This window comes from Prinia subflava, chromosome 1, assembly GCF_021018805.1.
Source record: "Prinia subflava isolate CZ2003 ecotype Zambia chromosome 1, Cam_Psub_1.2, whole genome shotgun sequence".
In the NCBI taxonomy this organism is placed as follows: Eukaryota; Metazoa; Chordata; class Aves; order Passeriformes; family Cisticolidae; genus Prinia; species Prinia subflava.
Window position 1 is genome coordinate 53,843,307 of NC_086247.1, and position 23,256 is coordinate 53,866,562.

General features: G+C 40.4%; 2 protein-coding genes across 9 annotated transcripts in view; one reads left to right on the forward strand and one right to left on the reverse strand.

Moving 5' to 3' along the window:
• FAM210A (family with sequence similarity 210 member A) overlaps positions 1-6,164 on the reverse strand; it is a 21,228-nt gene extending 15,064 nt beyond the window's left edge. The window contains exons 1-2 of one of the 8 annotated variants that reach the window (XM_063397160.1): positions 6,027-6,155; positions 1,035-1,205 (exon numbers count right to left, since the gene is read on the reverse strand). The gene's annotated coding sequence lies outside the window, so the exon portion shown is untranslated. Of the gene's footprint in view, positions 1-1,034; positions 1,206-5,524; positions 5,699-5,974 lie in introns of those variants that run through there. The other 7 variants (XM_063397136.1, XM_063397182.1, XM_063397167.1 and 4 more) reach the window with 7 other exon arrangements.
• RNMT (RNA guanine-7 methyltransferase) lies at positions 6,156-23,001 on the forward strand. The gene is made up of 11 exons (XM_063397084.1): positions 6,156-6,227; positions 7,586-7,849; positions 10,035-10,167; positions 11,641-11,763; positions 12,803-12,918; positions 14,492-14,673; positions 15,266-15,430; positions 16,540-16,657; positions 18,360-18,461; positions 19,914-19,947; positions 21,215-23,001. The coding sequence occupies exons 2-11, from the start codon at positions 7,616-7,618 to the stop codon at positions 21,250-21,252; spliced, it is 1,245 nt and encodes a 414-aa protein (XP_063253154.1). The 5' UTR covers positions 6,156-6,227; positions 7,586-7,615; the 3' UTR covers positions 21,253-23,001.
• Positions 23,002-23,256: the final 255 nt, after the last annotated feature.

Here is a 23,256-nt window from a genome sequence, read left to right on the forward strand (position 1 = left end):
AACACGGCTAAAAAGGAAAAAAAAAACTTCTCACAGATGCAGCTGAGGCCAGGGAAGAGCAGAGTGAGAACACGTGAGAGGAACAGCCCTGCAGACACCAAGGTCAGTGGAGGAGGGAGAGGTGCTCCAGGCACAGGAGCTGACACAAGCCAGCAGCCTGTGATGCAGACCGTGCTGAGGGAGCTGTGTTCCTGCAGCCCACGGAGGTCCAGAGAGGAACAGAGATGTGCAGCAGTGGAGGACCCTGCACCAGAGCAGGTGGATGCCAGGAGGAGGCTGCGACCCTGTAGGAAACCCACATTGCAGAAGGTCCTTTAAGGACTTGGGGCAAGAGGAGTCCATGTTAGAGGAGGTTTGCTGGGAGGACTTCTGATTCCATGGGGGATCCATGCTGGAACAGGCTGCTCCTGGAGGACTGCACCCATGGAAAATGACCCACGCTGGAGCAGTTCATTAAGAACTGCAGCTCATGGGAAGGATTCATGTTGGAGAAGTTTGTGGAAGACTGTCTGCCATGGGAGGGACCCGATGCTGCAGCAGGGGAAGGAGTCCTCCCCCTGTGGAGGAAGCAGTGGCAAAGACAATATGCGATGGATGAACTGATGGTAACCCCCATTCCCTGTCCTCTGTGCCACTAACAGGAAGAACAGGGAGAGAACTGGGAGTACAGTTAAGTCTGGCAAGGAAGGAGGAGTGTCAAGAAGAAATTCTTAGGATTTGTTTTACCTCTCATTTCCATACTGTGATTTGATTGGTGATAATTTCAATTGATTTCCCCACATTAAGTCTGTTTTGCCCATGACAGCAAGCAATGACTGATCTCTCCCTGCCATTACCTCAACTCAAGAGCCTTTCATTGTATTTTCTTTTTCCTGCCTAACTGAGGAGGGGAGGGATACAGCAGCTTTGGTGGGCACCTGACATCCAGCCAGAGTCAAACCAACACACCAAACCACAGAATATAACCTTAGGTATCAAATACTTTATCTTGACTAATTATAGAAGGCATTTATTAGGAACATGCTTAAACTTACATCGTAGCCTCAGCTTTGTACAGCCTTCTGCCTCAACTTCCACAGTAACTACCAAACCTGTTTCCTTTCTAGCCTTGACAAATGCCATTTTTGCCACCTTGGATCTTTACAGGTCTTGCCTCATTGCTGTGTTTCTTCTCTCCATAACCCAACAGCAAGCAACAGTACCATCTGCAATAATACATTAAGTGCAAATTATATTATGTAATAATTTTATAAGACACTTAAAACAACAGCCCTGAAGTACCAAGTCTTTCACTCATCAAATTCACCCAAAATGCTTCTACAGATGTACAAGAAACATTCTCAAGAAAGAACTCTGAAGCCTTACAATTAGAAACAAAGTAGGAATAAAAGTAAACCAGAGTGAAACTGGAAAAAAACATCCCAGCTTTTGTAAAAACAGAATTCACAGTGGAAGCATTGGGTTCAAGATTTTTTCTTTTATTCTCTCACCACATTTATATCACACTTTCAAACACTGAAAAGCTGTCATTTTTCCCAGAAAAAAATACAGAACGTTCATCTTTCAGCAGAATTACTGTTGGCAGACATTCACTTCCAGTATAAATCTTTTCTAAATATTCAAAGTAAGTGTTGAATTCTCTGTTGTGAATTCAGATTTCTCCATATGGAGAAGTATGTGCAGTATCAATCAGAATATCTTGAAAAATTATGTGTGAAGAGGCTGATCATAACATTTACTGAACACACACACACACTCAAAACCACAGCCTTCATCTGATTTTCAGTAAATGCTATTCCCAACATCTCTACAAATGAACGTGAACAGTTCTTATGAAAGAAGTATCATTTTTATTAAGGTCTTGATACCTGAGTGGCTAAACCTTCTTGCCCGCTATTCAATTTACTGTCTTACACAACAGTTCTTGCACAGAGGATGTGCAAACAACAAAATGACACCATCTGCAAGTGTTTGAAAGTGCATCAGATTCAGAGAGCTTTGTCTTTACACCAGAAGGAGCTCTGATGAGACTTCAGTATTAGAACTCCAGTAACATTCCTATTCACAGTCTGAAGCAGCAGCATTACACCACTGCTGTATTCAGATTGAGAAAGGAATCCTGTGACTGCAACACTGCAACCTTTGCAAGCACACTGCCTTGTGCCAGATGTCATCAACAAGGCCCAAGGCTTGTGGTTCAGCACGGAGACATCCCCCATCAGAAAGTACTATCCTATGGCCTGAGACAGCAGGAAGCAAAGGATGCCATCTAATTTTAACATCAGCAAAGCCAGTTTTAAACCCACAAAATATTAAGAGTGAATAGTTAACTGCCTGGTACTGCCTGCTGGGGCTAAGCACTACCACTACAGTTAAAGGTAAGTGCTGTCACTAAAATCTTTCACCAGCCACTTTTGGAAGAGACTGAATTCTTGTGAAGCCACGCATGCATTTTTATTTCTAACCAACAAAATTCATCCATTGGGAAAAAACCCTACAGATTTTTTTAATCATTTTTTTAATGAGCACCTGACTCTATTAACCACCATTCCCTTCCCCCATCCCCCTCCTCAAGGACAAACTCGGCAAGTCCTAAAGACCTGCAGGGGATCATCTGCTCCAACATTCTACAAAGCCACAACTTCTTGTTTTGTTTACATGAGAACTGTTACATAGGGTCAAGGTCAATTCTCGGGACAAGATAAAACAGTAGATGCAGGGAATTTAAATTTATAGCCCAGCTAAGTGTCACTTCCATTTTCTGATGTGCACAAAGAGAGCTTTACCATTCAGATGAATTTGTTTAGAAGGGGCAGGGTCACGTCTGGAAACATATCAAAATATGTTACTTGTCTGAAGAGTATGAGAGGAAAACTGAGTGATGGAAGGCACTGGGCTACAAAGGGTTGGAGAGTTTTAGAGGAAGCACAAAGTTCCAACCAGAGTAAATCCTACTGTGTAACACCAATGCCTAAAAGAAGATGCGGCTTTGGTCCTTACCAAAAGTCCTAAGCAGGCACAGCACTCTGGCCAGTCAACACCTGCTTAAATCATAACTTTCTGGACAAAATTTAATATAGACAAAGTGTGTTGGACTTAACACACCTTTACTGGTACCTTCAAGACTCAATTAAATTTAGGAAGGTAGAATCACAATAGATCATAAGGATTTTTGAACTAAATAATAACATTTGACTCACTGGAATTTTATTGTCGCAACAGAGACATGAAAATGATGCATGTTTTGTAGATGTGTCATGATTCAAGACTCAAAAACTAAGAAAAAGTTCTGTAACTTGAACAGTGCTCTTCTGTGTTCTTGTTATTGTCACACTGCACAATCCATTCATCTCAAGTCAAAAAATCTACTAGGGCATTTAACAGTCACCAAGAATCTCTGACCCCGAGTTTGATCCTTGATCTAAAGTGATGGAACTAGGTAGTTACCTATTAGAACATCAAGGTAAAATCCTTATGATCTATTGTGAAGACACCTGGCTGTCCAGGAAGATTTCCACCAGGTTTTGGGCCCAGGTCTCAGTCCTTTCAGTGATTTTATTCCATTCTTAATACTGAAATATTGATGGTGATGAATTTGCTTCAGCATCTAATTTTGAAAATAAGTTAATCTTCAACTATCTGATTTCACACAAAAAAGAACTATGTTGGATTGTCTTTCCAGTCTGCAGGACTGAACTGATTACAAGGATTTTGCTGAGATTCCATAAGCAGTTTTACATTTTTAAAAATCAGTGTTCTTCCTGCTCTTGTTGAATTTTTCATGACCCTGTCTTCAAGACTAGACAAGACTCCCTACAGATAAAGAAATGTGCCAAGACGCAAACTGAGGGCTCTTATCTGACATTAGGGGCCATCAAGGACTCCCTGTCTGGCAAAAACAGACTTCAGTTTCTAAGTGACACCTATGAGATTACACACAGAGCTGGGCCAGTCTACCTGCAGGAAAGACCATCTACAGCAGGAGAACTACATGGTATCTTTTAAGAACCAAACCAGATCAACCCTTTTCTCACAGCTGCTATAGCCTGTGAAGCAGACCTGCAGACAGTCACACCAGACAAATCTTTAACTTCTTACACTCCTTACATACTCCTCAACAGTCTGAATTTACCTACTCAGTTTTTGCCATGTGCAAGCCACCTGACATCCACCTACCCAAATCATCAAATGCTTTTTTCTTTTTCATTCCCTGATGGAAGTGCCTCTTAGGCAGTGAGTACAATACCACAGTGCTGCGACAAAGGTCAGTCCTATCCTTTCTACCTCAAAGAGCCACTGAACAGAAAAGGAGATAAACACCTGCTGTCACCCCTACAGGAGACGGATGGTGGGGACATACTATCCTCTGTGCGTGCAATTTCCACACTGAAGCAGCTGCAAGTCATGTAAGGCAGCAAAACACATTCCAAATGAGGAACCTGCGCCCCCTATCTCTTCCCAAAGCGGCAAAACTTTGGCAAAGCGTTTTATGCTTAAACTTTTAACAGCAACGACATCTTGGGGTAAACTGAGGAATACTTGCAGTTTAAGAACTGGCTTTGGTAAGAAATTCTAGCAAGATTCATGTACTGTCCAAATTAATGCTTTCTCTTTCACTAAAGTTTGTAGAGGGGGTTTTGGAAATAGACAATTAGTGATGCTGAAGTATAGTTTGTAAGAGCTGACATAGATCCACGTTTCACTTAAAAGCCTTAAGAAAAATTCTGATGACTTCTCTATCTGACTCCCTGGATATACTTCATTAACAGGAGCGGATTACTAACGAGAAACATAACATTAGACAATACAACACTTGTACAACCACTTCAAGCTTTCTGAAAAGACAAGACATAGGCAGGCAAAGGAAGTGGACCCCCTTAAGAGGCATAAACCACCCCCGGTCATTCAGTGGTGACACAGAACCATGGAATGACTTGGAAGGGATCCATAAGGATCACCGAGTCCAACTCCTGGCCCTGCACAGGACATCTCAATAATCACACCCTGTGATTGAGACTATTGCCAAATGCTTCTTGAACTCTGCCAGGCTGGTGCTGTGGCCACTTCCCTGGGGAGCCTGCTCCAGTGCCCAACCATCCTCTGGGTGAAGAACCTTTATCCAGCCTAATAACCAGCCTAAACTTCCTCTGACAGTTTCGCGCCGTTCCCTTGGGTCCTGTCACTGCGCACCAGGGAGCCGGGATCGGCACTACCCTCCGTCCCAGGAAGTCCCAGCCCGAGATCCCATCCCCAAATCCCTTCCTTTCCAGCCAGACGCTGCAGCAGCAGCCCACCACGGAACAGCCAGGCCCACCCAGCGTCATCTCCCTACCAAGAGACAAATCTCCCAGCTCACTTTCCTGTGTCGCGCCCGACGACCCCCAACGCCCGACAAGGCGAACTCGTCAAAGGCCAGGCAGCCGGGAGGAACCCACGGGCAGCCCAATGCCCCCACACGCCGGGGCGCAGGGGATCGCTCCCGCTCCCGCTCCCGCTCCCGCTCCCGCCCCCGCCGCGCGGGTACCTCGTGCCGCTCCCCGGGGCCCCGCGAGCTCGGGCACGCGCCGGTGTCACCAGCGGCCGCTGCCGTCACTCCCCCCCCTCCCCGCCCGCCCCGCGCAACGTGCCGCGGCGCCCGTCCCCACCATCACCTTCAGGCCCGGCGGCGCCCCACCACTGCGCAGGCGCGAGCACCGCCCCTTCCCGCACGGCCCCCTGGGACTCGTAGTCCCTCTGCCCCTGCTCGGACTCCTCCACCTTTCATAGAACAAAAGTTGGAAGTGATCTTTAAGACAACCCTGTCCAAGCCGGCACTGCCACTGTGACCCCCTAAACCAAATCACCCAGCGCCAGACCCAGACGTCTCTTAAACACCCTGGGCAACCTATTCCAACGCCTGAGCATCCTAACAGTGAAAGAGTTGTTCTAGTATCGAATCGGAATCTCCCCTCTCTCAGTTTAGGCCATTTCCTACACTCCTCTCAGTGCAGGCACGGTAGAATGAAGCGGCCTCAGCTCACTACAACCTCCTGTCGGGCACGCGTAGAGAGCGATGAGCTCCACCCCGAGCCTCCTCTTGAGGCTAAACAACCCCGGCGCCGCAGCCGCTCCTCACAAGCCGCCGCCGTGTTTTCCCGGCTCCCTTTCCCCGCGGCCCGTCCCCGGACGTGACGCCGGCCGTGGGGTTCGTCACTTCCGCAAACAGGGATGGCGGAGCGCTGAGTCGGGTGAGTGCCGGGCCGGGGCGGTGCGGGGCTGCCCTCGCTGCCGTCCTCCCTGCCCCCCGGCGGCGGGGGGGCCGCAAAGAAGCGACGGGCGCCGCCGCCCGGGTAACGGGAGCGGAGACCCTGAGGCCTCCCAGCCGCGTCACGGGGGATGGAAAGGAGGGAAGGAGGAAAGGAGGGGGTGGGAGCGTCCCGAGGCCGCCGTGGCCATTCCCACACCACTCCGGGCGTTTTGAGCTCTCCGGCTGGAGGAGCTGCTGTTCCTCTGGGCACTTGGCTGCCATCGCGAGTTGTGAAAGGCGGATCGTTTCACAGTTTAGGTCTTCAAAACATCCGCTTGGAATAGCCGGGTGAGGATAATGAAGGATCTGCTGCTGCTTCGCAAACCAAGTCAGGTGCTGCCGCAGCAGTGGAAGAATTATAAGTTGTACTTTGAGGCCGTTTGTTCTGAGGAAAGCTGTTCTGGTATTGGCTGTATTGGCCCACGCAGTGGATGTGTTCTGGCCCTCATTAAGAGGCGAGCCTGGATACGGTGGATTTGAATATGATTTTTTTTTTTTTTTTTTTTGGCTGATTTAGACCACTGTTTCAGAAAAGGAGTTGCCAAATTGCCCTTTCCCATGCCTTGTTATAAAGTAGGTGCTCTGCTTCCCAATGGTGGTGTAAAGAAGGCCAGGATGTGCTGGAGACAGAATGAGCTTTGTGGCAGTTGTTTGCAGTTCTGCGGCCTGTGTAGATATTTGTGAGGCGGAGATGTGGGAATGCAGGTGCAGCTGAATATTAGTTATATTAACTAATTAATATTAGTTAATGTTATTATTAACTGTTAACTAATTTTAGTTATATTAACTAATATTCACATATTAGTTAAGTTCGGAGCATAGTGGATATTCTTGGCAAACTGGAAAATCCACAACTGGTAAGAAAATTTGCTTATAGGAACCCGCCTTGATCTTTTATTTGAAGACATCCATTTCAAAGCATATCAGTTTAAATAACAGATTAACTAATTTGAGAGAACCTATCTGTTTATGTTTCTAAACATAGATTGTTTTGTAGGTTACATTTTATAGGAAGGGAAAGAAAAAACCTGTAACATTTGGCAGTTGATCAATAAAGATGCGTAAGAATGACTCTAAAATGAAATGTAACGATTTATCTTAATTTGAACTTATTTAATGAGTATTTTCAAGTCCCACATACTTTATTGAGCTGTCTTTATTAAACAGCTAGTCAAATTTGAAGTCTGTTTGTTGCCTAGGGTGAAATGCCAATGCTAGGTTTGACAGTCATGATCGCAACCACGAGTAAGTGAAATTCAGCACTGAAAATTCTTGGTGGTTTGTTTCTTTTCCCTCTAGATTTCCATTCTGATCAGTGGACCAGTCAAAATGGCTGAAGTAACCAAGACAGAGGAACAGCAAGTAGAGAAGAGTTTGGATGAAGAAGTGGAGAAAACACCTGATGCTTTAGAATCAGCTTCAGGTGTTGAGTGTGAAGGCAATAGTTCTGCTTCAGGTACAGAGCAGTCCGCTGAAAGTGAAAAAGGAGTTGATAGTGGTGATCAGGGTGGCAGAGCAAAGAGGAAGAATTTAGACTCTGAAGATGAACCTTCTAAGAAAGTAGTGAGTATCATTTACTTTGAGCTGTTTTCAAATCCTTGTTTCGAAGCCTTAGCTCAAGAAAAGACTGAAAATATTTGTGTTAGACATGTGTGAGCCAGCACAAAACACCAAGTGTGGAAATGTTTCCTAGGGAAGTAACAGGTGCACAGTGCTTCACAGAAGAGAAAGAGGGCTGACAGGATGATAAGCTCAGCACATGCTTGGTCTAATTGTATGACTGTTCCATCGTCCATGTGGTAGCAGTCTGGTAGTGTAGTGTGGGGTCTACTGGCGTTAGTCCAGCTTCCATGCCTTGAACTCAGCTCTCATGTGTATTGTTTATCTGTGTGTTAGTATAGTTACCTGTGCTTGGGGAGTTCTTCCGTGAGGTAATTTTGTCCCTTTATTTCCTTGGTAAGGTACTCTATAGTTTGCAAAACTCTACAGAATGCATCCTCTGTGATATAATTTCAGTATGATTTGTTGGCAAAGTGAAGCAATGAAAGATTTAGAGGTGCTTCTTTATATTTTAAGACTACAAAAGCAGCAGAAAATGTATCACCTTTTATATGTTCACCTGGGAGGGTGAAAAGGGTAACATTTTACATGATGCTGTCCTTCATTATGTATGATCTTGTAGAAGCTGATGCTTTAATATCCAGTCTAGTTCATCCTTTTGGGATATTTAAATGTAATTTGAAAATGTCTGACCTAATGGTTTGTTTCTCTGCCCAGAATTTTCCCAGGATGTTAATATATTGGTTTAGCAGTCTGGCAAAATTACGGGTGCCCTTTGTTGTGGTAGAAACATTATTAACCCTTTCATCCTTTTAATAAGGGGGGATAAGGCTTAGATGAACAAGAACTCCATTGGGTTTGTGTAGCCTAAGGGTATGGAGAGGTGACTGAACGTAGCTGCCATCATCTAGATGCTGTTGCTGATGGCTGCCTGCAGCTGAGATGTGTTAATGGTTTATATGAGTATGGCCCCCACACTTGTACAAGTCAGCTGTTCTAGCTTCTGTCACCTTTTCAGTGGCCATTCAGGGAGCCATCTGTGCTTACCCTGAAAAAGAATAGAAGTCGTCAAAACATTTGTTAGTATCAGTCAGCCCAGTGTGGTAATTAACAGATGATGAGGTTATGGAGATTTCAGACAAGGAAGGCTGTGTTCATTCTGAATGTTACCAAAGTATATGAAGCACTGAAGAATTCACATGTTGACATATATAAACCAAACCTTCTCCCTTGAGGAACTTCTATTTGAATAATAAGATGCAGGGATAGTGACTTCTGTAGTGAACTGTTAGGAATGCTTTTAATGGCTTCATTCTGGTTTGTACTGTTATTTCAAATGCTTTTTGCTCACAGAGTCCGTAGTGGTGGTCTCTGTTCTGTGCCTTTGGATTTTATTTATAATTTATTTTCACTTCATGTATATAGTTGAAGATTATTTTCAAGGTGAAGAAGTGTTGCGAGCATATCTGGATGTAGATTTGTTCTCTGCATAACAGGGGAGAGAAGTGTCTTGTAGTACTTAAAGCAAAGGCTGGACAGAAATCTCTTAGAGTATTTTGAATTAAGGCTAAATTAAACACATTTTTACAGATAACTCTTAAGCATTAGGTGGAATATGTTGTCAAATGATTCCTCTCATTCCTTTATCACGGTCTGTTTAAAGCTCTGGCAGTGGGGTTGTCCACTTGGACCTTAATGTGACATCAGCCAATTGGCATTTTGGTTAAATTGGCAGTTTATACACTTCTGTCAGATGAAAACTGAATTTCTGAAACAGGCTTTTGGAAGAGGCTTAAAGTTCCTAGAGAAGGAACATCCTTTTCTTCTGTCTCAGACTTAAGAAGAATGAAATGTGTTCTGTGAGAGTGGTTGAGAATACTAGAGAATTGAAAGTTAAGTATTTTTGTGAAGGAAAGATGCTGGGCAATATCTATCATCCAAAAATTGCTTGAATTAACTGAAAAGGGGATTAAATTTGTGAGTGTTGCTGTGATAATTGAAGTACTGCATTAATACCAGTACAGATACGGGAAATCTCTTTAAAATGATGGTGCTCTTCATAGTGTTGCTTGTTTGCTTTCTTAAATCATTGAAGTGAACACATGAGTCTTTTGATTAAATGACAAAATAATAAAAAGAATTCACTGCTTCAGTGTGTTCCTTCTGTGATGTGATTTCTTTTCTGCAGCGTGTGATTGGCCATGGGCAAGCTGTAGCTGCACATTATAATGAACTTCAAGAAGTTGGATTGGAAAAACGTAGCCAGTCTCGCATATTCTACCTCCGAAACTTTAATAATTGGACAAAGAGTGTCCTCATTGGTAAGCTTCCTTAACTGATTGCTCAGACATGATTAAAATGTAACAATGTTTGCATCAAAATGTAACTTTTTCTGTTTTCTGATGCTGAGTATGACACTTTGTCTCATAATACATAGGATGTTTTTCGACTGCAATAAAATGTCTATAATTATATTTAATTTGAATCTCTGTGATATAATTTAATTTGAATCTCTGTATTATAGGAGTGCCAAGTTTTAAAGGTCAACTGACTTAAATAATTCATACTGGAAACTGTTCTTCTCTATGACATTTTAAAAGAGAAAAGTACAGCTTTAAGTCATAAAGAGTTTAAGTGTTCTTAGGTTCAAACAAGAACAGCTCAATCTATCTCAAACAATTTCTTAGGCATTTTCCCAAAGCAGTCTCTGCTCAGATCCTGGTTAAGCAGCTCTGCAGGAAGCTTGAACACATAAATATTTTCTATATTACCCATAGTCAGTGGTTGAAAAGATGGAAAGCTTAAAGGATGTAGTTTTTTTAAGAATCATCAGGTTTTTATTTAAAGGCAAAGTCTGCTGTTCCACAAATTAATTCCAAAATTGAGGAAACAAAGCCATCAGATATCTGCCAACAAAGAAAAGAATCATCAGCACAGCATCACAGGTTCATGAAGAGGGATCTGTGCCAGGAGATGTTGGCACCATTTGTCTTAGCATGCTGCTTTTTGTTGTGTTGTATCAGAGCAGTTAGAAGCAATATTTAGATTTCTATAAAGCTGTTCCCAAAGCCTGTGTTGAAGCCTTTCTGTCATAAAGAATTTCAGCAGTGTGGCTTTATAGCAGTTGTATCAAAACATATTTCATGTCTCCTACTGTGAAGAAAAGTTGCTAGCATGCTGATATGTTTTACATAATATGCCAACATCAGTCAGAGCAGAGAGAATCTAGACAGCGTGGAGAGAGAAGAAAAAATGTAACTGATGTATGTAGGGTAGAAAGACAGCAAAGGAGTAGCTACTGTTATTGCAAGGCCTGGGAGAGCGAGTGAAAAACATTATGCATTTTTGTGAGGTGACTGGGAGGAGATGTTGTGGCTGCTGCATTTAATTGGCTTTTTCTTTTTGCAAAAGGCTTTCCCGTACTTTCAGATAACATCTGCCTTCATTCTAATGCTAATGAGAGGGAGCCCTGTCTCCCTCCTCATGTACACTGTGGTTGTTTAAGCATGTGCAGTTTTGCCTTAGCCAGGGAAACAGCTCAGAGCCTCAGTCAAGTTACATGCAGAGAACTTAAGCACAGAAAATGTTAATCTTCTCCACAGTTTTAAAAGTTTGTTGTTCTTTTCATCCTTCTAGAAAGAAAAGAGATTTAGGTTTGTAATATTAAGAAGATTTGTAGGCAAAGTAAGGTCTGAGGTGTTTTAAAATTTTCAACCCCATTTGGTTCTTAAGGCTTTTGGGTGCAGTACAAGTGCAGAGATGTGTTTATATACTCCTGGATTTTATTTTTCTAGGTGAATTTATAGACCGGGTACGACAGAAGAAGAGTGATATAACTGTTTTGGATCTAGGATGTGGGAAAGGTGGAGACTTACTGAAATGGAAGAAAGGCAGAATTAAAAAACTCGTCTGTACTGGTAAGAATACATTATGACTTTCTAGGGAAAGTGCATCAGGTTTTATGGGAAACCAAGTACATCTCCAGTATTTTATTATTTCTTTTTTCCAGTCAATCAAAGAACGTAATGAACAACTTTTGTGCAAAAAGTTGCATTTTGTCTTTTAATCTGAAGATACAACTTGATTGCCAGAAGAAACTCAAAAATTATCAATATTTAACTTTCAGTTCAACTCCTAAATAAAAACTTGTATCACTAAAGAAAAATGCCATTGCCACTGGTTGTCTTAGGCAAAATGTGGCTCTGGGGAAGAGAGTGACATTTTCTATTTTATGTCTTTTCTCCCACATCTAGTCTCTCGTATTTTTAATTATTCTGAAACATGTACAGGAGAGTTTCATTTAAGAAAACACAAATAAACCCCCAATGTTGTGAGAAAAAATGGTCTTGGTTGTTACAATCAACTAAAGATTTTCAGACTCAGAAACAAGGAAGAGCTGAAAGCTGATTAAAAAATTCTTATTTAAATAATTGTCTTTGATGTTGGGAGAATGATACCTTCATCCCTTTTCTCAAAAAGTATCCCAAGGATAATCAGAGGAGCTACTACTTAACTCCAAATTTAATTAGGTACTAAAATTTCCTAAAACTCTTTCAGTGTGAATTATGTTGGGTACTTCGCATTTTGCAGTTCTTTCTTGCATTATTCAGTGAGCGGTATTTAAATACACTTAATCAATTTACTTACAGAGTTCTTAGGTAAATTAATTGCATATTGTCAGAAACTCAATGACTGAGAAAGAAGCGGTCTCAGAATTTTAAAAAAATCCCATAATGTGACATATCAGAAATAATAGCATTTCAACATCTTTTATATTTTTAAGAATATTAAGAATCCCAGGGAGCTGGGCTGTTTTAATGCAACTGAAGATAATTTTTTATTCTGCCATATTGTACCTTCTGTGTTACAGTAATCGTTCCAGATTTATTCTCTGGGGAGCAGTGTACACACTTCTAAAGTTTTCATTTATTTTATTTATTATCTTTTCATATATAGATATTGCTGACATTTCTGTGCAACAATGCAAACACCGCTATGAGGAAATGAAGTCCCGGTGTCGGTATAATGAACGTATTTTTGATGCAGAATTCATACAAGCAGATAGCACCAAGGTACACTTCCTGTGCTTTGTAATATTTTGGAGATTTAATGTTCTTTGTGGTAATACTGTAACATTTTGGGTATATATATTTTTAAGGTTGGATTATTCTACTCCCAGGAGAATCAGCCATGGGGATTACCAGAAGGTTGCTTAAGATGCACTTAGGTGCATTTTGCTGCTGTTGTATAGTGTAATATTCCTGAAGCCTGAATGTCTTTTCCAGATGGTAAATCTGGTGCTTCCACTATCTTTTACTCGACAAGGGGAACAGAATGACTGTTTAGCTTTGAAGTTCTGTGAGACAGCATGGGATATTGGAAACTATTTTGGTGAATGCTGGAATAAATAAAGGACCTTTTCTGATTTGACTTGTACACTTAGAATTATTTCTTTCTAGTGGCATTTTGGTTACTATAATAGGTACCTTTAAAACTTGTGTGGTAGGGCAGGTTTCTTATACTGTCTGGAGGCAGTGGTGAATGCATGGCTGAAGCTTAGGAGACGGTCTTGCAACCAGAACTGCTTTTGCTTCCTAGAAGTGCAGGCTGAGAGTGCCCTGCTGATGGAAGCTGAGAGACAGAACCTACCTGGTTCCAGCATACCTGTGGAAAAGCTGAACCTGTTCTCAGCCTTGCATTTGTTTGCTTGAATTCTTGGTTGCCTTTCCTTCTTCTGAGAAAGAGTCTGTTGCAGGTTCATGTCATCTTGCTTGACTTGGGGGAGAGAGAAGTGAGACTTGGCCAGGAAAGAGAGGGATATTTTCATGTTGCTATTACAGCTCAGTCTTAGATGCATATGTATTTTGTGTTGCATGCTTTGTTCTGTCTGTTCTTGCACACAAAATTAATTTACCTGACTTTGGATCTCTATCGTGAATGTTGTATATCCCACAAAATCTGATTCTGCCCACCTCTTTTTCCCATTTTCCTGTGTCTTTTTCTATGTCTGCTGAGTAGAGGGTCAAAGCAAGCTTTAACCTGACAAATTTCAAGGGCTTCAAGTTCTTCAGATTTTAGTTACTCGGTTTGGGATGGGGAGGAATATGTTGGTGATGAACATGGGGAAGAATACAGACAAGTACAACTCATTGGGTAGGGCAAACTGCCATATTTGGAACAACTCCCATCTCCTCTCAAGGGTGTGTTTAGTGGGTCAGTTTTCATTGCAGAGACGTAATAAACTGAAATTCATTTTATTACAGATTTTTTTCCAGCCATAAAACAAGTGGCAAGTCATAAAACCCCAGCAATAAAGTACTTCTGGAAACTATAAGTTAACTAACCTTGGGTTTTGGTCTTTCAGGTGTAGGAGTGTCACCTGACAACATGAAAAAAAATTTGAGGACTTTGAGGATTATAACTTTGAAATGTGTGTGTATTTTTGTTGTTTCTAAATGTTGTGTATGGTTTTCTGTGTAGGGCAGAGCTTTTTCTTACTGTTTTTCATCTTGTCTTTGTTGAACTTGTAATGGGAAATGAAAGGTGGAACTTCAGAGAAATCAAACAATGATGAAAGTGTTTGTTAGAAGTTTTAAGTGAATCATGCTTGTTTCTGTAGTCTTTTTTCCTTTTTATCTGTTGCAGGATCTCTTGTCTTCCAAGTACAGCGATCCAGATATGCGCTTTGACATTTGTAGTTGTCAATTTGTTTACCACTATTCATTTGAGACGTATGAACAGGCTGACATGATGCTCAAAAATGCTTGTGGGAACCTCGCGCCTGGAGGTTATTTCATTGGCACAACTCCAAATAGCTTTGAACTTGTGTAAGTACTCTTATGTCCTGTTAGTATTCCAAACTCTGTGGAGCTTTGTTAAGTAATAGATGTTCTTGCAGTGCTCCAATACGTTTGTGCAAACGAAAGCAATTTTTTGCAACAATTTTGGATTCTAGTAAAAAAAAATCTCCCTTGTGAACTTGACTCATACAGGTAAAGCAATACTAACCTTTGTCTCTTGTCCTCATGGCTCTTCTGTTAGAGAGTATAGGTCTTCATACACCCCATCCATCTGTCATGACTTTAGTAGTGTCAAAATGGCCACAGCATGGGGAAAACCTGGCAAGGTTTTGTGGTTGTTTCAGAAGCCTAGTCTTGTCTAGATTGTCTGTGTGTCCGGGCTAAAGGTTCATCTTCTATGTCCATTTAGTCCTTGGTATGTTGTATGGGAATTATAACCTGTTGAAACCCAGTATGCTGCTCCATGTCATTGTTTCATTGCCTTATGAGATAATGGAAGTGGGAAACTAGAGAGATCACTGAATACTACTGGGAGAAACACTTTCAGGCTTGCTATGTGTAGTTTTCTCTGTCTGTTAAATACTGGTCAATACATGTTTGTTTATATCTCATTCTGTAGAAAGAGACTTGAAGCTTCAGAAACAAATTCATTTGGGAATGATGTGTACAATGTAAAATTTGAAAAGAAGGGAGACTATCCCTTATTTGGCTGCAAGTATGATTTTCACTTGGAAGAAGTGGTTGATGTCCCGGAGTTTTTGGTTTACTTTCCCTTACTGGAAGAGTAAGTTAAGTTTTAAATTCATTATACAATATAAGCTGTGGAACATAATAAACATTTGTTCAGTTTATGTGTCATTGCATAATGCTTGCAGAAAATTATGTTTTGGCTTTCTCACTGTATTTTTCAGTTATTTATTTTTTGTTATTGCTTCAAATAGAGAGGTTTCTCACATTTCCATAGGCAACTATAATCTGTCCACTGAACTCTGTTGAAGGTGCTCTGGTCAGAAGCTGTGAGGACTTGATCTGATACATTGGATCTGTCAGCTAACCTTTAGAACTGTCAGCTTTTTCCTCTTTAATTGTAACTTTTTGAGGGCTTTCTTTCTACCCCTCTTTTAGTCTTTCAGTAAGCTTTCTTGTGTATCTTCTTCATCATAGTGCCTCTCTCTTGTCTTCTCCACCTTTCCATAGATGTTCATAGGATTTTTGCTGTGATGATTTTTTTTCTTCCTCTAAATGATTGTCATCTGTAAGGATACATTTTGCCGTTACCTTTGTGTGACCTCAGATTTGGTTTCCCCAGCTGTATTCTATGGTACAGACAAATCTTTCCATACTGTTTTCTTTCCTGCCATTCAAGCTCAGTATGGTTAAACAGTATTAAGCTTTCCCTTCAAGTTCAAGAACTAACTTCATTTGTAGTTGTCTGTGAAAATGACAGCATCTGTCACTGACAGCTGTAACTTCAGTGTTGCATGTCCTTGGTGTCCACATATAATTGAGATGTAAGCCACTAAATACAACAGAAAGAAGTTAGCTAAATATATTTGTAATATCGGACATGATAGATACTGCAGGGAAAAGTGTAGTTTTTCTGGAAGTCAGCATGGAACTTCTGTGTTTCGGGAGAAGAGACCTTTTCTATTAAAATGTTTGTAGATTACTTCTGTGTAGATTTTTGTTGTCCTAACTAAAAAATAAAAAAGTACAGTTTGTGGTGGTACTGCAGCTTTTTTCATCTACATGTCTTCACTAAGAAAGAAAAGTTGTAAAAAAGTGTAATCCTAGTGAATACCATAAGGTGTCACTGTGGCTTAAAATTGTTCCTTTGAAAATAAAGCTACAATAATTTTGCAGATTCCCTAATTAAGTTTATTATTTTGACAGAATGGCAAAGAAGCATGGTATGAAATTAGTCTACAAAATGACATTTCGGGAATTCTATGAAGAAAAAATCAAGAACGATGAGCATAAAATGCTGTTAAGGAGAATGCAGGCCTTGGAGGTAAATTTGGAGTTGACTTGTTTGATTTTAGTAGCATTTTACATCTTGTTAATTTTGTGCAATAATTGAAGTTTCCTTTGTGAACATCTTGCAATTAATTAAGGGCTACCAATAGAAAGTATTTAGTTCCTGGAGTTGAAAGTATGATTCTGGCTGTTGACCTTGACTGGCTGCCAGACACCCCCTGACCTGCACTCTTGTTCCCTCTTCCCAAAAGGATGGGGGGAGAAAACAGAGAAAAAACCCAACCTGTGGGTCAAGATAAATTCAAGAAGATTGCTTAGCGATTAGTGTCACAGACAAAACAGACTGAACTTGGAGAAGGTTAATTTAATTAATTTAAAAAAAAAAAAAAAAAGTAGAAAGGTGAGAATCATGAAAACCTAAAAGCACCTTTGTCCTACCCACTGCCTGTTCCCAGGCTCAGCTTTGTTTGCTCCCTCCTGACCTTTCTACCTCTTTTCCCTTCCTCTGTGGGGGAAGGGGGATTGTGATCTGTTCTTAACACTTTGTCTCTTCCTCTCCTTCCCCTCCTCACAGTCTTCTCTTGGTCCAGCACAGGTCCCACCCAATAGATGGTTCAAGTTTTAGAGATAATATTTCAATATTGAGGCAAGTTTCTTTTCTTGTGAAGTAGGAAACAGAAGCCCAAGAATCATGGCAAGTGTCAGGTAGTGGTGACTGCAGTCCATTTCTTCCTCAGCAGAGAGACTGAAAGCTGGATTTGTGCAAGGAATATTGACTGAAAAGACAGAAAGGAATCTTTTGTAGGAATAAAAGGACAGTCTGTGTTCATAGAAGAAAATGCTACTTAACTGTGACTGAGCATATGTTTTTGCCCAGTGTTTTTGCCTTTTTTTTTTTTTATACCCTGGCTCTAACCCTGGATAACTTTAGCAGCTTCAGAGAAGCTTTTCCAGGCCACCTCTGAGGCTTTGGTTTTACTTGCAGTTCTTTGCTTCTCTCCTCCCTCAAAGAGTAGAATTTTTCAGTAGAAAACTCTCCAATCAAGTACTTGGTGACTTTTATTCAGCTGAGTCACAGGCTGCAACTTGACTGCACTTGTTGACGCTAAAAGTGATGGTGCCGTATGTGGGCTCACACTGGCAGCAGCACAGAGACACAGCCTTTGACTTACCATCTTCCCTCTTAGGAGAGTGAGAGTTGTCTTAAGGTAGTGGCCACTTACAACTGAGGACTGAGTTTTTACAATCAGAATTATTTACACAGATCACTAGTAACTGGGATCCTTAATAAGTATATCTTAGTTTTGAAGAACCTGTTATATACTTCTGTTACAGCTTGTGTGTTATTGAAGCATTTTAATTGTTCTGCTTGAAATTATAGTTGCCCATTTCTTAGTAGTTCTCCTGAAGAGATGCTGGTATAATTGCTCTTCTAAAAGAAGGTAAATCTAGGTAATGCTCATAATGAGCTGTACATGAAGGAGAGTGTTCATAGTAATTCTGTTTCCCCTGCTTTAGAGACATAAGGATAAAACTTAATTTATAATTCTTGGGTGTCAGATTTTCTGGTAAGTAGGGAACATCAGACCTGTTCCTGAGGATGCTACAAAGTAGAGACCTAAATTTAAAATACTTTTAAGACTTACTGACCTCTGTTGTGGACTGTGTTGTGACAAACCTTTACTTGATGTGATTAATGTATCTCACTACTCAGTGTTTTGTTCTATGTTCTGCAGCCATTTTCTACACTTGGTGATTCCAGGCTTGTTTCTGATAAACCTGATGATTATGAGCATGCAAAAGAGTTTATCAAAGATGGCAAAGCAAAGTTACCATTGGTAAGTTCCCTTATACTTCATTAGAGATAATGATGTCTTAAAATTGAGGTCCTGATCTTTCGGGATCCTCTGTGGTACCTTCTTAATTTCAACTACAATGAACTTGGTATGAGTGTCTCTTTGTTTGTGAATAATTGTGGAGCTGCAGGACTGAGGGGTTCATCTAATCTATCTCCTGTACTCAAAGGATGAAATTCCCTTATTTAGTAGTTGAAAAGAAATTTGTAATAATCAGAAGGGAAAGGATGCTTTTTGCATCTTACTTGACAGCTGTTCTTTCCAACTATTCTTAATTTGAGGAATCTTATTATATTTCTGGATCTTCACAATACTGATTTAAAGCATTAGGTCCAATCCTCTGATGGGAGGCTTCAAAGCTTTCTTCATAAAACTGTATATATTTGAAATAATTCTTCCCATTTTCATCAGTACTGCATGAGGGTTGTCAGCTTAAAGTTATCTCACTTGGTTTTGTTGTTTGGGGTTTGTTTTTTTCAATCATCGATTCATCTACTGTTCATGTTCCGAATTCTTGAAGATGTAGCCCTGTTACTGCACATATAAAAATCCTGCCTCAAGAGAGAAAAGAAACCTTCTCTCCACATTTTAAATTCATAAATTTTTGGAAAGAAAAATGCTTGTTTTAAGAGGTGGTAGGCTTAAGAACATGAGAAGGCCAAGTCAAACCAAAGACGTCTGTTGCCAAGTGCTGTTTTAAGGTGAACTGTTTGGTCAGGTTTGATCAGTGGGTAGCATATGGACTAAATTATGGCATCCTTGGATGGGGATGGAGTAGGCAGAGCAGAAAATCAGCTTCTTGTTGTTGCCTTAAGTTTCTTAAGTGGTGGGGTAAATGGCAGCAGCTTTTTACTTGTGAACTTGCCCTGCCTTCATCTGATCAGCTGAGCTGGCAGTTTCCTAGGCTGGAAGGCAGGCTGTTTTTCCAGAACGTGTGAGTGAGGGTGAGAGTCTCTTGCAGACAGGGTTTCTGTGGGCAGGGGGGTGTTGTTGGGTGGAGGCAGGCAGTGTACCTGAGGAAGGTGGCATCACTGTGGTGTGGGGCCTTTACTATGGGGCATTTTCCTGACTTCTGCACAAATACTGGGCATCCTGATCTGAGCAGCAGCTGGAGCCAGGTCAGGTCACGCTGGTGTGTGGTAATGGACACAGGCATGCTCTGCATTGCAGAGGCATCCAGACCAAGAGACTGTTGACCCATTCTCCCGTACCTGTTTAATTTAGATGTGTTCCATTATCTGGCTCTTCCAGTTCCAGAGCATCATAGTTAGTGGAGTTATAAATATCTGTGGCCTACAGTAATGCTTTTCTTGCCCCTAAATAGCCAGTCAGTGTGGGTGGTTAGACACAGGTCAGTGAAAGATGGAGCTAAATTGGTGTTTTATTGTTTCCTTATTTTTTGTTGAAACTGTGGGTTTTTTTGTCTCCTTCTAGGGAACCTTGAGTAAGTCTGAATGGGAAGCAACAAGTAAGTAACCCTTTTGAAAACAGTATTGACTGAATGACTGCTTTGAAAAGTGTGTAAAATAGCCTGTTAGTCATGGAAGAAAGTCCAGTTTTTAAATGTAATTAGATGTTGTTATTTCTGTAATTCAAAATGTCTGTTTATAGATTATGTAGTGTGCACATCTCAAGAAACTGGGAGGGAAATGCATAAGTGCAGCCAACCAGGATTTGCGTTTTTGCTGGCTATTATACTGGTTGTGTAAGTAGTTTAAAAACAAACAAAAAAAAGCTATTTACTTCATAAGTGAGAAAAATCTTCACTCTACTTTCTTAAATTATTATCAAATTTTAGACTATATGAATTATAAGGGAGACATAAATTCCAGCAATCTGGAAGTATTATCTCAGTTATCTATTTGAGAGGGGCTTTTAATATGATTTTATACCTTTTTGTAGCTAAAAAAAGATTTACACCTTTAAAAGTACAATGATTACTGTGTTTTCCTGAGTAGTCTAATTTTCCAGAAACATTTGGAGTATTGAGCTTTTGATAAGAGTATAAGCACAGCTTGTTCCTTACATGGGACTTTGCATTGTTGCTAAGGAATGTCTGATAAGCTTGTCTTGAAAGTTTTGCGAGTGGCTATGGCACCTCATTCATTAAAATAAAAGTTGAATTCAAGTGGAAATCTGTAAATGTTTAATTAGATCTCAAGTAACTGATTTAACATATCTGTCTGGTACGGAGCACAGGAACATCTGGTATAGCTGGCATTGATTATATGCCAACTCGGAGTTTTCCCAGGGTACTGGTGTGGCCTGTATGAGTATCCATTAATAGAATCATACTGTCCCAGACTTGAAAAAATGCTATAATTTCATCTTTGTCCATCAAAACTTAAAAGAGTAAAATTGATAATATGTATCATGAGTTCATTCACTTCTTAATTAAAAAAGAAGTTAATAATTTCAACCCTAATTGTCCATTACTGCATCTATGAAGGAGTCTTTAAACTTAACTTGCATATGACTTTTTATGTGCTAGTGAATGTTTATTGTGTGTAGAATGGCAGAGTAATTTATGAATTTCATTCACATTTCTGAAAACATGTAAAACTATGCTGGAGTTGAATGCTAAAGTTACTCACTGAAAAATCATAAGATCTTTTGTAATTTCAGTAATCTACTAACAGGTTGTTTGGGCATAATATCAACCTGGTTACATTTTGAAAATTTAGTTGATTCACCAAGAAAGCGGAAACTTTAAATACACCCGTTTTCTTTTTTAGGTATTTACTTGGTATTTGCATTTGAGAAGCAACCATGAAACTTCACATACTGGATGCAGCAAGAAGAGATCATATCCATGTGCAAATTGGAATGATCACAAATCCATTGTGGCAACTATTTTTTTATTTTTTATTTTTTAATTATCAGACGTGTGCAGGACACTACCAAAAACTAGAGCAAGCTCGTGATTCAGAGTTACATTGCCTGTCTGTGACAGATGGACTTGTGTGTGTATATATACGAAAGATTCTGAACCAGTCTTTTTAAGCATTTGTGAGCAATCTGCATGCTCTCACAACCTGTGTTTGAACTCACATAACGTTGTTAGAAACCAATGTTTTGTTTGTAGAAGTACGTTTGTGATTACGAGCCTGACCCTGCACTTTCAGAAGTTGATGGAGGAATATTGACTTCGATAATGCAGAATGAGGGCCTAAATATTGTTCTGCAGAGCTCAGTTAATTAATAATGACATCTATTCAGCATAGAGGGTATGTCTACATTGCATGCAGAGCAAAAAATACCCGAGTCAGTTTGAGAACCTCTGTGCTGTGCTCAAGCCTGCATTGTAAATCTACCTTAGTGGTATTCATGGCATAGTTTACATTATAAAATCCCATGATGTTCTTGTTTTTTCTGCTTGCTGATATGTAGTGTCACTTCACGGTGCTTTTAAGATTAAATGAGTTTGTTCTGTACGAAACTGCTTTGAAAGTACTCAATTTCTAACATTTTAAATCTCTACTTTTTTTGCAAATATGGCTATGCAGTAATCAGTAACAGCTGCTTAAGTTAGATTACTGAATATTTTTTCTTGTATTAAAGAAATACAAGACTTTTAGTGTTTCTTGAAACTTACTAGACAGATCTTAGGATGTCTTTCTTTCTTGTTTCATAGAATTCCAAACGGGCTTGGCAGTAGGATGAGCTGTTGGTGGTGATGGGGACCTCATTGCAGTCTTAAGGCATTAAAAACATGGTCATGTCATCAACCAAAAGGGGAGCCTGTGTAATATTTGAGGATACCAGCAGTTCCCTCTGGAAGGGAGGGCTGTGCATGTGCACATACACTCTGGTACCTGTGGGTAACAATCCCCAAATTAGGACCACACATTTTGTTTGGGAATGTAATCAAATGATACCAGTGGGCAGAACGGTGCCTAACTACCATCATAGCTGCTTGTTAGTCTCTTAGAGTTGGCTTAGCGATTTCTGTATGGTGTTTGCTCGACTTTCCATGTGCCTGTAGCTGCCCGTTACTGAGAAGGCTTGAATAGTTCATGTTTTTGCTCTCCAGTTTTGGGCTAACAGTAGCTGATGGCTGCTGTTGGTTAATAGATTTAACACAGAGATGAAATGATGATGGTTCATGAGTATTTTGAAAGGTTATAGCAAACCTAGAAGAGAGCATTTCTGTTAAGACTTAAATGTTCAAATTATAAGAGTTTTTAGTTGTATTGCTTTCCCCCTGTAATTAGGTTGTACTCTTTCCTCCATGACTCCTATTTTTTTTATTGTCTAGAAGAACACCTGTAACCTTCACTGAAGCAGTAGAATCTGTTGGTTCTGGTGCTGAAATTAAAGACAAGATGTTCTTGTCTGGTAGAATTAGTACTCATAAAACTAGCTAAAAATGATGACACTTTAGAGGTTCTGAAATGTTTCATTGAAATTTGTGTGCATCAAAGCTAGTTTTGTTGGATTTCTTGTATCAAATTTCATTTGAAAATACATTGTTATGCTATTTTTGGAAGAAATAAGAATAATAAAAACAGAGGGAATACGGTGGAGTGTCTTTCCTCTTTTAAGGGAATCTTAACATATCAATCACATAATCACATAATGGTTGAGTTTGGAAGGGACCTCTGTAGGTAATTTGGTCCAACTCCCACCCCTGCCCAAGCACATTCACCCAGAGATGGTTGCCCAGGCCTTGTCCAGGGAGCTTTTGAACAGCTGCAATGGTGGGGACTCCACAACATCCTCCACAGGGCAACCTGTGCCAGTGCTTGGTCAGTCTCACAGTAAAAGTGTCCTGGTG